The sequence below is a fragment of the Citrus sinensis genome, chromosome 3, assembly GCF_022201045.2.
Source record: "Citrus sinensis cultivar Valencia sweet orange chromosome 3, DVS_A1.0, whole genome shotgun sequence".
NCBI classification, from domain to species: domain Eukaryota; kingdom Viridiplantae; phylum Streptophyta; class Magnoliopsida; order Sapindales; family Rutaceae; genus Citrus; species Citrus sinensis.
In genome coordinates this window covers 10,954,397-10,970,570 of record NC_068558.1, presented here as the reverse complement: position 1 = coordinate 10,970,570, position 16,174 = coordinate 10,954,397, and the positions used below count along the sequence as shown (strand labels likewise).

The 16,174-nt window shown below is 35.2% G+C and overlaps 3 protein-coding genes across 4 annotated transcripts in view; 1 reads left to right on the top strand and 2 right to left on the bottom strand.

Annotated features, from left to right (window-relative positions):
- The window catches only part of LOC102630221 (protein DJ-1 homolog B-like), a 62,440-nt gene extending 55,961 nt beyond the window's left edge, over positions 1-6,479 (top strand). For both annotated transcript variants that reach the window (XM_052438041.1, XM_052438044.1), the window contains exon 8: positions 6,105-6,479. In XM_052438041.1, the coding sequence (XP_052294001.1) occupies positions 6,105-6,311 (207 nt within the window). In that variant the 3' untranslated portion in view covers positions 6,312-6,479. The remainder of the gene's footprint in view (positions 1-6,104) is intronic.
- Positions 6,480-6,709: 230 nt separating this feature from the next.
- LOC127901224 (receptor kinase-like protein Xa21) lies at positions 6,710-10,354 on the bottom strand. The gene is made up of 3 exons (XM_052438031.1): positions 9,600-10,354; positions 7,371-9,383; positions 6,710-7,244 (listed from the first exon to the last, which is right to left on the bottom strand). The coding sequence occupies exons 2-3, from the start codon at positions 9,022-9,024 to the stop codon at positions 6,889-6,891; spliced, it is 2,010 nt and encodes a 669-aa protein (XP_052293991.1). The 5' UTR covers positions 9,025-9,383; positions 9,600-10,354; the 3' UTR covers positions 6,710-6,888.
- On the bottom strand, positions 9,241-10,194 carry LOC102628809 (probable LRR receptor-like serine/threonine-protein kinase At3g47570). Its single transcript, XM_052435705.1, has 2 exons — positions 9,600-10,194; positions 9,241-9,383 (listed from the first exon to the last, which is right to left on the bottom strand). Exons 1-2 carry the CDS (start codon positions 10,192-10,194, stop codon positions 9,241-9,243), a joined length of 738 nt encoding a protein of 245 aa, XP_052291665.1.
- Positions 10,355-16,174: the final 5,820 nt, after the last annotated feature.

Here is a 16,174-nt window from a genome sequence, read left to right as displayed (position 1 = left end):
TGCTATTGGTCACTTTGCGAAGTGCTTTGAGGATCGTGGATCAAAAGGGGTAGCAATGATTCAAGAGAAGCAAATTCAATCTAAGGTTGAGTAATCTGTATGGTGATAAACTGTAAGTGAGAGTCTTAAGTTTGGCAAATCCATAGGTTGTAACATCTCAACTTAGTGAATTGCTTTTCATCTGGGCGTGGCCTTGTGGATGTAGGATTGATTAATCTGAACCACGTAAAAATCTTCGTGTCATTTATTTTCTGTATTTTATTGTGTTTTTGGAAAATTATTATTTATGATGCGGATGAACAGTAACCGTGAACAGTGAACGTGAACAGTTACGGTGAACAGTAATTGTGAATAGTACTTTTGGAAAAAATTAAGTTCTTATTTTTTGGTTTTTAATTACCTATATCTCTTTCTAATAGATCTAAATTCCTAACAATTGGTATCAGAGCAGGACACAAACTATTTATTTAGTGAGATTCTTGAAACCTAGATCTATTTTGTAGGTATGAGTTTGCAAAGAGAGGGAGGCTCTTTGGCACGTCCACCTGTACTAGATGGGACGAATTATGCTTATTGAAAGCAAATGATGGAAATTTATCTGACAGCCATTGATGAAAGAGTTTGGCAATGCGTACTCACATGATATATATACTTCACCTATCAAAATTGATGAAGATGGTGTAGAATTTCCCAAGCCAGTCAGAGAATGGACTAATGACGAACTTGATGTATCTGGATATAATGCAAAAGGACTTAATGTCATTGTGAATGGAGTTGATGTGTTTCAGCACCAACTAATTTCTACATGCAAGACATCCAAAGCTGCTTGGGATATACTCCAGAGTACTTTTGAAGGTGACAATACGGTAAAACGTTATAAACTTCAGAAACTTACATCTGATTTTGAAAACCTGAAAATGCATGAATATGAAACCATATCTGAATTTAATTCTAGAATCCTCGCTATGGTTAATGATTTTTTTGCTCTTGGAAAACCTATTTCTGAAGAAGAAATTTGTAGAAAAATCTTAAGATTTGTCCATCCTAGATATCATCCTAAAATTTTGGCCATTGGAGAATATGCTGATATGTCTGCTATGACTAGGGGATCACTTATAGGAAAATTGATAGTTTATGAGACTAACTACTTGAATTTGAATCCCAAGAAAGGAAAATGTATTGCTTTTCAAGTTGAAACGGAGACTCCCATCACCAAATCAAGTGAAGATGATGATCCATTTTTGTACGTGGATAATTCTCTTGCACTCATTGCAAAGAATTTCAAGAAGATGTTGAAAAAGAAGAATTTCAAGAAGATGTTGAAAAAGAAGAACTTCAACAAACCAATGAAAATTTCAACATCAGTGGCTCCTACGGTTCAAAAAGGTTCTTCTAACTCTAATTCTAAATTGTTTGATTTTAACAAACTTGAGGGTATTCGATGCAGAAAATGTGGAGTCATAGGACACATACAAGCACAATGTGCCAACACTCTTATGAAAAAGAAAGCAATGCAATCCACTTGGAGTGATGATGATTCTAACGATAGCATCGATGAAGAAGACCTTGTTGGAGGACTTGTTGTCCATAATGATGGCAGTAAACAGAAATCAAACATCAGAGATCCATCCACATCTGAAGCCTCTCACTTAGCTCTTTGCAAAGAAGACATTGATTCCCATCTTGACACAATTGTGCAACATGTTAACCAGAATAATGATTCAGATAGCGACGTCAGTGACATTGATATAAATGAAAAGAAAGCATTTCATGAAAGCTACAAGATGATGTTCACTAAATGGGAAGAAGTCTACAATGAGAATGTGACCTTGATGACTCAAGTATCCAATCTTTTGGATGATAAGGCGAAACTTGAGAGTGAGGTAATTCATTACAAGTCTTTACTTATTGACAAAGATAACCAATTGCTTGCAGTGACGACAGAATTAGAGAATACCAAAAAGTCACTTAAGATGATGAGTTCGGGAACTCAGAAGTTAGACCATATCTTGTCACTTGGCAAATCTAGCTCAGATCATCATGGTATTAGATATCAACATGGTAAAGACTCAAATTCTCAAGGTGTGTTTGTTAAAGCTTCTTCACAAACAGCTTCTTCACCTATAGTTAAACTTCCATATCTTTAAAAAGGTAAAGCTGTTGCACATTCTTCACCAATTCATCAAGGTAAGAACAACAAATTTATTCCCACTTGTCATTTTTGTCATGTGAAAGGACATATAAGACCTAATTGCTTCAAGCTCATTAAATATATGAAAAAGGCTATGTTCTTTAATTTTACTCATGGAAAACCTAGGATGATACCTAGACCTAAGGTTAAGACAAGTGAAAATAAACCTAGAACTACTTGGATAAGGAAGACTGATTATAAAGCTTATGTTTCCTTTATTTCCTTGAGAACTTGCACTACTGATTTTTGGTATTTTGATAGTGGTTGTTCTAGACACATGATAGGTGATAGAAGTGCCTTGACCAATTATCAAAAACTTGATCGAGATAATGTAACCTTTGCTGATGGTGTAAAAAGTCGGGTGCTCGGAAAGGGAACTTTGAATGTGGAAGGGTTTCCAAAACTTGACAATGTTCTGCATGTGGAGGATCTCAAAGCAAATTTACTCAGCATTAGTCAAATTTGTGATCAAAACTTGTTTGTCAACTTTGACAGGAACAAATGTCGCATTCTTGATGTTGATGGAAATTGCATTTTGGAAGGACATCGATCATCTGATCATTGTTATAAATTGACTAGCTCAATTGTTTGTCATAAGACCACTCTTGATGACACAAAATTGTGGCATCAAAAGTTGGGTCACTTGAACTACAGATTACTGACCAGAATTGTGAAAACAGGTGCTGTAAAAGGAGTTCCAATGCTTAATAAGAAACAACCTGGAATATGTGGCTAATGTCAATTTGAAAAGCAACAAAGGGCGTCGCATAAAGCCATTCAGGATAAAACAACATCAAAAGTGCTACAACTACTTCATATGGATCTTATAGGACCAATGCAAGTTGAAAGTTTGGCTGGGAAAAGGTACCCATTTATGTGTGTAGATGATTTTTCTAGGTATGCATGGGTTGACTTCATTAAAGAAAAATCAGATACATTTGATGTGTTTAGAAAACTGTGTGAAAAGGTTAAAAATGAACAAAATAGCAATATTGTCAGAATTAGGAGTGATCATGGAAGAGAATTTGAAAACTCCAGTTTTAAAGAATATTGTAATTTACATGGAACTTCACATGAGTTTTCCTCACCTATTACTTCATAACAAAATGATGTTGTAGAAAGGAAAAATAGGACCTTGCAGGAAATGGCACGAGTGATGTTAAACTCAAAGACACTTTCAAAGAGATTATGGGCTGAAGCACTTAACACTGCTTGCTATACCATTAATCGTGTTTATTTTCATCCAGGTACTAAGAAAACTCCTTATGAGTTATGGAAAGGTAAAAAACCTAATCTAGGTTACTTTCATATTTTTGGGAGTATGTGCTTTATATTGAATGATCGCGAACATCTTGGTAAATTTGATTCAAAAAATGATGAAGGTGTTTTTCTTGGTTACTCCAATAATAGCAGAGCTTTTCGTGTTTATAATATGAGAACTCAAAATATTATTGAATCTGCAAATGTGGTTATTGATGATTATTGAGATAACCAATCTTTTAGAAAAACCAAGTGTTGTTACAACTGCTCCAGAAGTTCGAGTTATTGAGCAAGGTCAATCTAGTGAACCTCCCTTGAAAGAAAAGGAACCCGTTGAAGAAGACACCTCTAAGGAAACACCTGAGATTGTGAAGGAGCAAGTTTCAAAACTCCAGGCAATCATGGACCTGCAGGACCCAATCAGAAATGAACCATCATCAGAAAGATACCAACTTAAATTCTTACAAATTACTTAAGAATGCAAGCAGAATATGAAAAACAGACCTCTGTAAATTATATTAACTTGAATGAATAGAATATAGAGTTTAGTTGGTTTATATAGATACAAAAATGTTGACAGCTAGCCTAAGGGGTATTACACGAAAATAAACACAAGCTTATCCGTGAGTGTAGCAATCATAAGCCAATCATATTATGCTTCCAGAAACTTCAGCTTTTCCATGCTCATGTGCTGATATTCTTCAGCATAATAGGTTTGCTAGCTCAACAAATCTAACTTATCTTCCACATCAGCTGGCTGTAAATAAGAGAGGCTTAGGTGGCATGCCAGCTCGGCTCCATGGTTGACTGTCGACCCTTCACAGCTTCTGCTTTTAACACCCTCTCTCAAACTCAAAGTCTTGTCAATGACTTTGAGTTTGTTCCTAAAGTAGCTGAATTTGTAGTATGGTAAAGGTTTGGTTAGCACGTCTGCAATTTGATCTTTGCTGGCAATGTAGTTTATCTCCAATTCTCCCTTGGTAACTTTATCTCTGAGAAAATGAAGATCTATCTCGAAGTGTTTTGTTCTTGAGTGATACATTGGATTTGCTGCTATAGCTGCTGCACTAGTGCTGTCATTCAAGATCATTGGAACCCTTTCAACTTCTATCCTTAGCTCACCAAGCAAAGAATTTATCCATGTAATTTCAGTGCTACACAGAGCCATTGCTCTGTACTCAGATTCTGCAATGGACCTTGCAACTATCTCTTGCTTTCTTGAGCTCCAAGCAATTAAGTTATCTCCCAAGTACACACGATAGCCACTTATAGATCTTCTATCATCTGGGTCACTTGCCCAATCTGCATTTGTACAGGCAATAAGATCCAAATGCTCAGATTTTTTGAATTTCAAACACATGTTCATTGTGTTCTTGAGATGCCTCAGCACTCTCTTACATGCCACCCAATGTTGCTGCCTAGGATCTTACATAAATTGACTAAGCTTGTTTACTGAATAAACAAGCTCTGGTCTTGTCAATACGGCATATTGCAGGCTTCTTATGACACTCCTGTAGAGTGTGGGATCATGAAATCTTTCTCCAATATCTTTCTTTAGTTTTTAAGTGGTGTTAAATGGTGCTTCTATACCCTTGCAATCTGTCATCTATGTCTTAACTAGAAGGTCTTGAACATATTTGGCTTGAGACAGCAAGATAGAGTTTTGGTTTCTCAGAACTGTATTCCAAGAAAGAAATTCAAGTCTCTGAGATCCTTCAAGGCAAAAGCTTTATTCAAATCCCTTACCACTTATTCGATACCCTTATTGTCATTTCCAGTAATTATTATGTCATCTACATATATGAGTATAATAATTAACTTTGATTCTGTTTTCTTGAAAAACAAGAAAACCAATAATTGAAATTCCAAAAAGGATAATAATTAACGTTAATTATTGCCAGTGAGTTGGGGTGCTTACTCTTGCTTCATAGTCTTTACCACATTATTGACTTACGAACTACAATTTATCCATGCACATTGCACACGGTGGACTTGGTGGCGCTCAAGCATTTGCGAAGTCAGAGAAATTGGCGAATATGCTAAAGAAGCAAAAGGAATCAAATAGACCTTACGGTGCTATATGTGCATCCCCAGCTTTAGTGTTGGAGCCCCATGGCTTACTCAAGGTACGAGCATTTCTGCTTAAATTATTTACTCAGATTTGGATCACCTAATCTGAACTTGATGAAGGATTATGATGTTGTGTGATTTTATGAATGTGGTCTTATCTCGTGTAAGTCAGTGATGAATTAATTGAAGTATGCTGACAAATTAGAAACTGAAAAACTGCTGCTGCTTCGTTATTTACATTACCCAAAGAGGTAAACTAAACATCCCAAATTTTTTATCCCAAATTTTATCCCAAATGGTATGGCATTTATTGAGTGATTGGTAATTTTTTACAAAATCCAAATGAATTAATTGTATTATCTAACCAACCAATTGATGAACGTCACATCATTTGAGATGATTTTTTTGGATAAAGAATTTGGGATGTGTAGCAAATTTTATGCTGATTTATTCTGGCTTCATTCATGTAAATTCCACCCTAGCCCCCCACCCCAGGTCCCCAAAAATCCCAAGAACTTCCTGCTCCTGCATTATCATTGCTGTGTATTTGTTTTCCCCTTAGACATATTCAACTTTGGTTCAGGGTAAAAAAGCTACAGCTTTTCCTGCTATGTGCAACAAGCTGTCAGATCAGAGTGAAATCGAAAACAGGGTTGTGGTTGATGGCAACCTCATCACCAGTAGAGGGCCAGGAACTTCTATGGAGTTTGCACTGGCAATTGTGGAGAAGTTTTTTGGCCGCAACAAGGCACTTGAGCTTGCAAAGATAATGCTTTTCACTCACGCCTAATGTTTGTACAGGGACCTGACTACTATTAAACTAGTGTGTTTATTTCTGTATTGCTACAGCTTGTAGAGAGGGGAAATGGAAACTTGAATTCATGTTTGAATATGGATTCACTGCGTGGGTTTGTACAGCAGTTTGGTTTATAAATAAATGAGTTCATAGAGTCACTTCCATTATTTGGAATAAACCTGAGTTTAGTTCTGTTATCAATGGTCGGAGTCCAATTGTGATCGACTCACTGGGAATTTTAATTATGAACTAAAAAATTGTTATGTTATATTCCACCTTTCTCATAAAATGTTAACTCGATTTACGGGATAAGAAGGAAAAGAAAGACGCTAAGGGAGGAGCAGAGACCCAAAAAGAGTTGACCACTTTGTGGAACATAAATCTCTAGAATATTGAAATAAAACACATACCATATCTAGTATTAAGTATGTATATGCAAGAAGATACAAATTTGAAGATCAGATTTTCTCATTTCAATTTATGTTCTGCTTAGAGCAATGGCTCTTATTCGACAAGCACAAACAGGAAAGAGTACGCATGAAGTTAAGAAACACACATGGCAAAATTTCCATTAACTACTTGTAGCAACATTATCCAAGAACTTGACTTTAATCTTCTTGAGCTTCGCTGCAGCATCTGTCATATGCATTCTCTTGTCAGGTGACTCCATACAACAATCCAATGCCAAATCCATAATGCTTAATAAACAATCCATTTTGGCAGAAAAAGCTTGCTCTTCTCGCACCAAATTTGCGTCAACAACTTCACTCAATCGGTGAGGTAATGATTCCATTACCCATCTCCTTAAACTCATTTCTCCTGTGAACATTTCATCGGTGGGCCTCTTTCTCGTGAAAGTTTCCATCAATAACACACCATAGCTGTAGACATCACATTTAGCTGAAACAATTCCTTCTGATCCATACTCTGCATTTTTTAATTTTAATTACGAAACAAATGATAAAACAAATAATTTTTTGATAATTAAGGTAACCCAAACTTTGCTGGTGCTTAAAAAAAGAGCAAAAATTTTAATTACAATTGAAACTTTACCTGGTGCCATATAACCAATTGTAGCCATTGTCATGGTTTGTGTCGCAGAATCTTCTCCTTCACCTAAGAGTTTGGAAATGCCGAAGTCGCTCACATGTGCCACCATATTTTCATCCAAGAGAATGTTGGTAGGCTTTAAATCATAATGAATTATATGTGCCGACGAATGACCATGATGGAGATATTCAAGAGCCGACCCCACATCTATCATTATATTCAACTTCTCTAGAATGTCTAAGAAATAGTTGTGAGAATACAACCACTTCTCGAGACTACCATTCGGCATGAACTCAAGTACCAATGCTTTGAAATCTGGATTAGAACAATTGCTAAGGATCTTTATGAGATTTCGATGACGAACATTCCGTAAAACTTCACATTCAGAATCACAACTCCTAAATGCTCTCTCTAGTTGCAGATTGAAAATCTTTATTGCAACATTAGTCCCGTCAGAAATGGTTCCTTTATAAACTGATCCAAAACTACCTGTACCCAGCAAGTTACATTCATTAAATTCATCAGTTGCTCGTTGAATGTCTAGGTACGATGTTCTTCTCCATGTTGCAAGAGGTAGGAAATCTTCGTGATCTGATTTTTTTGTACTCCTCTTTCGGCATCTTATGTACATAATGATGATAATTACTATAAGTACAGAGGATACTATCGGAGGCAAAATATATTTAAGGACAATTAGAGCAACGTTCTTGGTGCTTTTGCTGTCACCTCTTTTGCAAGGTGGGACTCGGAGTTTAGGTGGACCACAGAGTGCATAATTTCTGAAAAATGATTCAGCTGACAAGTTTTTAAAAGACCCCTTAAAAGGAATTTCCCCTTCTAGCCTATTATGAGAAACATTAAATTGTTTGAGATGTGAAAGTGTCTTCAATGACTTGGGAATTTTTCCAGAGAAATTGTTGCCGGAGAGATCTAAGGATTCTAAGCTTATCAAACTGCCAACTGATTTAGGGATAGGTCCTTGAAATTGATTGCCAGCAAAGGATAGAGTTTCTAGATCTACGAGGGCACCAATGGTTGATGGAATATCACCTGATAATTGATTCCTTGATAAATCTAAAGCTCTCAAGACCTTTAACTTTTGTACATTGGAAGGGAGAGGACCATTTAATGAATTTGACGACAAGTTTATCTCTAAGATGTACTCAACGCTCCACAAGGATGACGGTATACTAGAAGTGAGGTTGTTGGAGCCTAAATGAAGTTCTCTTAGAGATGTCAGACTGGCCAAGCATGGTGGTATATGCCCAGAGAGCTTATTTCCATTTAATCTTATTTCGTACATCTGCCCCAAGTGGCAAAGCTCATAGGGAATGGATCCTTCCAAATTATTCTCATCAAGAGATAAACCTTGTAGCTGCTGTAATGTTCCTACAGAAGTTGGAATAGTTCCATTCAAGTCATTGAACTCGAGGGTTAAGAGGATCAAGCCACGTAAATTACCAATTTCTTTAGGAATGCTGCCCCCGAGTTTGCACTTGTCTGCATTGAATTTTTGAAGAGAAGCAGAGAAATTTCCAATTATTGGTGGAAGGACGCCACCTAATGGATTAGAAGTTAAGTATAAAACTGTTAAATTTCTGCAATTAGTCAAAGAAGAGAGAAAACTCCACCGATCTGCTGAAGATGATTCTGTCATCAAGTTATTAAATGCTACGCCGAGCACGCCGAGGTGTCTCAAGTTGCCAAATGTATTTGGAATATGGCCTGAGAATGAGTTTAAGCTCAAGTCTAGGCCAATGAGCTTAGATGCATTGGTAATGGAGCTGGGAATTGTTCCGATAAGATTATTGCTCGACAAGGTTAAATACTCTATGTTCCGAAGCGAGTGGCCAATCGTTGATGGTAGGTGGCCTTAGAGTTGATTGCCAAGCAGATTAAGGATTCTGATGGTTGAAATATTGAAGATCGTGGGTGGAATGAAGCCACTTAAATTATTCTCACCAAGAATAAGATACTCCAAATTTTGTAGATTGCCAATCTCGGTTGGAATTTGACCTGCCATAAGGCCAACATTGAGAAGTTATTGAGCTTTTAACTTAAGGTGAATTGAGTTTGACAATGTTACCCTTCAAAATGTAAAAAGATCAAATTAAATTTATTACATAATAATTTCAGCCAATAATCTTCTTTAAAATATTTCATAGATAATTCTGCAAAATATGCATGCAATTGGAAAAATATGCTTCAATTACAAGAGGTGGCGGAAAGTACCTTGAAGATTGTTGAAACCAAGATGCAGATTCACGAGTTTACTCAAATTCCCAATCCTTGAAGGAATATTTCCACCAATAAAATTGAACGGTGCACGCAGGTCCTCTATCCTTGATAAGTTGAAGAGAGAATTAGGGATGGGACCTGTGAAACTGTTATTATCAAGGCTCAATATTCGGAGTTTAGATAAGACACCAATCCATGATGGAAAGCTTCCGCTGAATTTATTGTAAGCCAAATTCACGACTCTGAGTCGACGTAATTGCCCCAATTCTTTCGGTAGATGGCCATGAAAATTGTTCTCACTAATGTCAAGAGACACTAGAAATGAGAGATTTCCCAAGTGTAGTGGAATGGTGCCTCCCCGACCCATATCTGAAAGATTCAAGGCAGTGACTCTTTGATGGCGTGAACCACAAGAGACACCAACCCAGCTACATATTGGATAAGATATAGACCAATTATTTGCCAGGGCACTCCGATAATAAAAAACATGGGCTTTGAATGCTAGAAGAGCTGATTGATCTGTTGTTAAATCGTTTAAAGTCGTCACCGCTAAGCTAGCAATGAGATACTGTAACGCTAACACCGACATAGTAACAAAGAAGAATGATAAGCGCATATTGGTCGTTTTTAATAGTAGTTGCAAGGCGAGGTTGATACAAGTTTTAAGTGACGGAAATTAGCAGATACATATACATGAGACACATGAATTTGAAAATAAGAGCAGAAAAAATATACATGAGACTTGCAAATTGTTATATTCTGTCATTGAGCGAGCCGTCCAAGTAAACGCATTTATACTTGACTTGGTCTAATAATTAAAAAAAGGGTAAAAGCTCGTTTAGTCCCTATATTTTGAAGTTAGTGTCCGTTTAGTCCCTATATTTTTAAAAATATCTCAAACCATCCCTACCATTAAATTATTGACACTTTTGCCATTATCTTTTGTTCCTTTTAACTTATTTTTATAATATTGCCCTATTATAATAATTTTTTAGACATTATTAAAAATAAAAAAATAACCCTATTATAATAAATTTTTTTAGACATTATTAAAAAGAAAAAAATAAATTACCAGTTTAACACCAAAAAATAAAATATATTAATTTTTGTGGAATTTTTTACGATATTAATTTTTTAGACATACGTGAGCTTCCACAAAAATTAATATATACCTTTTTTGTTTTTATTTTATTTTATAGTTTAATTTGATAATTTAATTTTTTATTAATATCCAAAAAAGAAACATTATTGTAAAAATGTAATATTGTAAAAGCAAGTTAAAAATAATAAAAAATAATGGCATAAGTGTCAATATTTAGTAACAGGGACGTTTTGAGGTGTTTTAAAAAATACAGGGACTAAATAGACACTAACCTCATAATATAGGGACTAAATAAGCTTTTACCCTTAAAAAAAAGGCGACCTTCACTTGACTTGGTCTGATAATTATCACTAAACAATTAATAATGCTAAGGGTTAGTGGTATCCAATTTTAAAATAACGACATAATTGTCATTAAATGTGTCTTAAAATAAAAAGACAACTATACCCCATAATTTGATGAAATAATTTTGTAAACTTCTAAATTTTTTACAATGCATACCAAGACCTGTTTTGTTACTTTTTACAGTTTATTTGGATGTCAAATGCTTTTTTTTTTTTTTTTCACTGTGGATGTCAAATGTAAAATTTACTGTTATTCCAATATCATGTCATCACTTGCTTCTATACATGGACCGATACATTAACTGTTTTTCCAAAGTTTTAAATTGAATTAAAAACATTCTAATTAACCTTAAAAAAAAATCATCCAACCAGATATAAATCTTCTAATTAACCTAAAGATAGCTACACCTCCATATTAATTCCAGTTAAATAAATCTTCATTTTGTCATGGTTTTGGAACTCGAGCAGGGTGGATATATCTAACCAGATTTTCCTTATTGGCATTCTAATATATTCTGGAATTGGAAGGGTATCAACGAATTAATGTGTAATTTAAATTTGTAACGTTTAATTCTAATTTGAGGATTCAAATGAATTTATGTCGATCTAAAAATGGACTGAAGATTGGCAATATAACATTCTTCTTGATGAAGATTTTTGTCCTAATAAGATCTCCAATTTTATACATCAATTATTGTTGGTTTGTGGTGTATTCAGACTTGTCCATCGGATACGCCGTCCATGAATAGAGTGATAGAAATGTTATTGCAAAGAAACAGACTAGCAGTGTCGTTTTGAAAATTCCACCCAAGTCTTTTGCATCTTCTCCCCCAGGACCGCCAATAGAGTATAAATTTTTGTCACTTTCACTCTTTTGAACAGCACGGGAAAGCTTATCAATTTTTGTCACTTTCACTTTCACTCTTTTCAATCTTTATAGAATTCTGGATGGACGATCACTCTTTTCAATCTTTAATGAATTTTGGATTCAGTGTTGATATTTTAGGCTTTGATGGGCTATAGATTTTTTTTTTTTAAAGAATTTTGAATTCAATGTTGATATCTTGAGCTTATCCTTAACTAATTTTTTACCACTCGTGCATTTATGTCGTTGTGCGGTTATAGATTCAGTTATTTTTAAAGTAGAAAAATTACTTCTCTTAAAAGTGAAAGCAGGGAAGGTACTGCAATGCAGCCGCTATTTGTAGTAGTTAATTCTTGGATGAAATTTGGGTCTTCCTATAATACATGCAAGGAATAAAAAAATTAAAAAAGCATTGTCCGAAAGAGTATTGTGCCGGTGTTGGAGGCTAGAAGGACAATTCGTTACATTGCTCCAGAAGTGTTTGATAGAAATTTTGGTGAGGCATCACATAATTTAAATTACTGGAATTAGCGATACACACACACTCAAGCATTTCGAGCAGGATAATGAATTTAAATTACTCAGAATTGTAAGCAGCGATGAAAGAGAAATTGCAAAGAAGATGATTATTTTTGGCTTGTGGCGTATATAGAATTGTCTATCGGAAATAGAGGGATAGAAATGCTATTGCAAAGAAGCAGACTAGCAGTGACGCCTTGAATAAGTCCACCAAAGCCTCTTGCATCTTCTCCTCCAACACCGCCAATAGAGTCCGTTTGACTCATAAATTTTTGTCGCTTTCATTCTTTTCAAAAGCATGTTAAAGCTAGTCTTCAATGAATTTTAGGGCTTATTTTCAAGTAATCTTTTAGCATGCATGCATTTATGCAATCATATGATTATATATTCAATTACTTTTAAAGTAGAAAAAATTACTTCTCTTAAAAGTAAGAGCGGGGCAGGTATTGCAATTTGTACCAGTTAATTCTTGGATAAAATTTACTAAAGTATAGTCTTGTAAAAGAATTAGTTTTCTTAAATTGTAAATCTCGTTTATGATTGGGAGATTTTGATCAAAATTAATATGATAAATTCGTTGCAAGTGCTGTTCTTGAAGTCTCATCTTCCGTGATGTTTGTAAAATCAAGGTTTTACCATCTCTGATTAAATATTTAGTCTTGATTTCGACCACGTAATCTGAACTTGACGAAAGATTATGATTTTGTGTGATTTTATGAATGTGGTCTTATCTCTTATAAGTCAGCAATGAATTAATTAAAGCTTGCTGACAAATTATAAGCTCAAAAACTGCTGCTGCTTCATTAATCATATTACCCAAATTCATTGCAGAAATCATATTGGCTTCATTCATGTACTTCCTTTGTAGATCCCAAAGACATGTTTAACTTTTTTTTTTTTGAATACTGTTTATACATGACTGTAGGTATTACAATTAATATTTACACACAGATTCTACAATTGGGACCTTCATCGTGGCATGTACTCCTCTGAAGCGCTGCCCAAATTCTTCAAACCCTCTCAAATATTCGAGGGCTGTCCACTCTACTCACATTTCGTGAGGAATAGACTGGCTCCACTCAATTATGTGATAATTGAGGAAGGATTGTAAATAAGCCCCATAAATGCTTTTATAGAGGCTCGAACCCTTGTACTCATTATTCTAAGTGCAAGGGCTCTCCCACTGGACCAAAGGCCCATTGGTAGACATGTTTAACTTTAGTTTAGGGTAACAAAGCTATAGCTTTTTCTGCTGTGTGCAATAAGCGAAGAAAGTGAAATTGTAAAGAATACGATCGATTACTGATACGAAAACATAAAGATTGATAAATTTTAGAGAAATAAAGCTCCTAAATAATTAGAATATTATTCTTAAGTCTTAATAAATAAAACTAGAATTTTGGTTCTTTTTACACCAACCCTAAATATCATGAATTTATTAAAATAGGAAAACCAGAAATATTTTTTTGTAGTAAAATTCTCTAGTCTAAATAAGCAAAATTTTAATGTCTGAAGAAAAAAGAAGTAAACATTCTGAAAGCAATTAAAAAAAAGCAAAATAACTTAAAATTGCAAAATAATCAAGAAAAAAACGGAACTTTTGGCTCAAACACAGGTAGAACAACAATATTTCCATTTTAGTTTATCTTATCGCAAGTTTTGAAAAGATGTATTATGAGTTCTAAACAAACAGTGAAAGAATCTGTAATTATGTGTTTGGAGAGTAAGAAAAACAATGAGAAAACGAAGAAAAGTTATGAAGAAGAATCTGGAATTTATTGAATAAAACTCAACCACACAATCGTGCTTACAGCTCTTTATTTATACTTAGTTACAATGTAAACTAAATCTGTTTTATATTCTATACACGCTAAACCAATTGGTTAACAAAGTAGCTGACTCAGCTAACTGACTCTCTTACACGTCAGCTATCAAGTTATCAAGTGTGCTCATCCTCACAGCTCTGACCATGCTCTGTAACATCCCCTCTCAAGCTAAACTGTCCAGGATGGACATTTAGCTTGCTGCGAAGATAATGGAAGCGGTCAAAAGTTAGTGGCTTGGTAAGTATATCTGCAGTTTGATCCTCACTTGGAACAAATTCCACTTCAATCTTTTTGGCCGCTATTTTCTCCCTGATAAAGTGAATGTCCAATTCAACATGCTTAGTTTTAGCATGATAAACTGGATTGTAAGCCAAAGCTATGGCACCTTGATTATCACACCACATAATAGGTTCTGCAACAAGTTTGATTTTCAACTCACTAAGCAGATTTTCAATCCAAACAACTTCAAATGTAGCTTGAGCTAAGGCTCTGTACTCAGCTTCAGTACTGGACCTTGAAACCACTTGTTGTTTCTTAGAACACCATGAAACTAAATTCGAACCAAGATACACTGCATACCCAGCTACTGATTTTCTATCATCTTTGTCACATGCCCAATCAGAATCACTATAACAGTTCACTTGTAAAGTTCCACAATGATAAAAATGCAAGCCAAAATGAATGGATCCCTTCAAATACCTCAAAAGTCTTTTACATGCTTCCCAATGTTCTGTCATTGGCAAGGATAGAAATTGACTTAGTTTGTTAACTGAGAATGCTATCTTAGGTCTTGTTAGAGTCACATACTGCAAGGCCCCAATTATACTTCTGGACTGAGATGCATTAGAAATAGGTGAGCCTGAACCTTTTGTGAAATGATGCCCTGTGGACATAGGAGTAGGAACTGGACTGCAACTTGCCATATCATGTTTTGCTAAGAGATCAGCTATATATTTGGCTTGAGATAGATGAACTCCAGCTACTGTCTTAGAGACTTCAATCCCAAGAAAATAGCTTAACTCCCCCAAATCCTTCAAGGCAAAAGTAGTCTGCATATTATGAATTACTTGCTGCACTAGTTGGTAGTTAGATCCAGTAACAATTATGTCATCAACATATACTAAGACAAGTAAGATATGATTATTTTCCCATTTATAGAAGAGAGAGCTGTCAGACTTAGAGTTTAGAAAACCCCACTGATCTACCATAGCATTCTTGAATCTGTCAAACCATGCTCGGGGGGTTTGCTTTAATCCATAGATGGTCGTCTTGAGTTTGCATACATGAGTAGGCTTTGTAGGATCAACAAATCCTTCAGGCTGGACCATATACACATCTTCAACCAAAAAACCATTCAAGAATGCATTGTTTACATCTACCCGTCTGAGGATCCATTTGTTCATGACAGCTAAACTCAAAACTATTCTAACTGTGGAAGCTTTCACAACTGGACTATAGGTTTCAATATAATCTATTCCATGTGTCTGATGGAAACCTTTTTCCATAAGCCTTGCTTTGTATCTAGAAATGGTTCCATCCGAGTTATATTTAATTCTAAAAACCCACTTGCTGCCAATTACTTTGACAGGTGTTGATGGTTGTACTAAAACCCAGGTATGATTGTTTTGAAGTGCTTGATACTCCTCATGCATTGCTTGAAACCATTTTGGATCAGTGATTGCTTGGGAAACAGAGGTAGGTTCTAAGGGTGTGGCTAAAAGAGCAGCAAGATAAGACTTTGGCTTAAAAATGCCAGCTTTAGATCTGGTGATCATAGAATGTCCTATTGGTGGTGCAGCAGGTATTATATGTGGTGGTGATTGAGTATCATTTAAAGGTTGAATATCAGACATTTGTGGTGTATGAGAAGAAGAATAAGGGGAATTTACCTGGCTAAGAATTGTTGTTGAAAA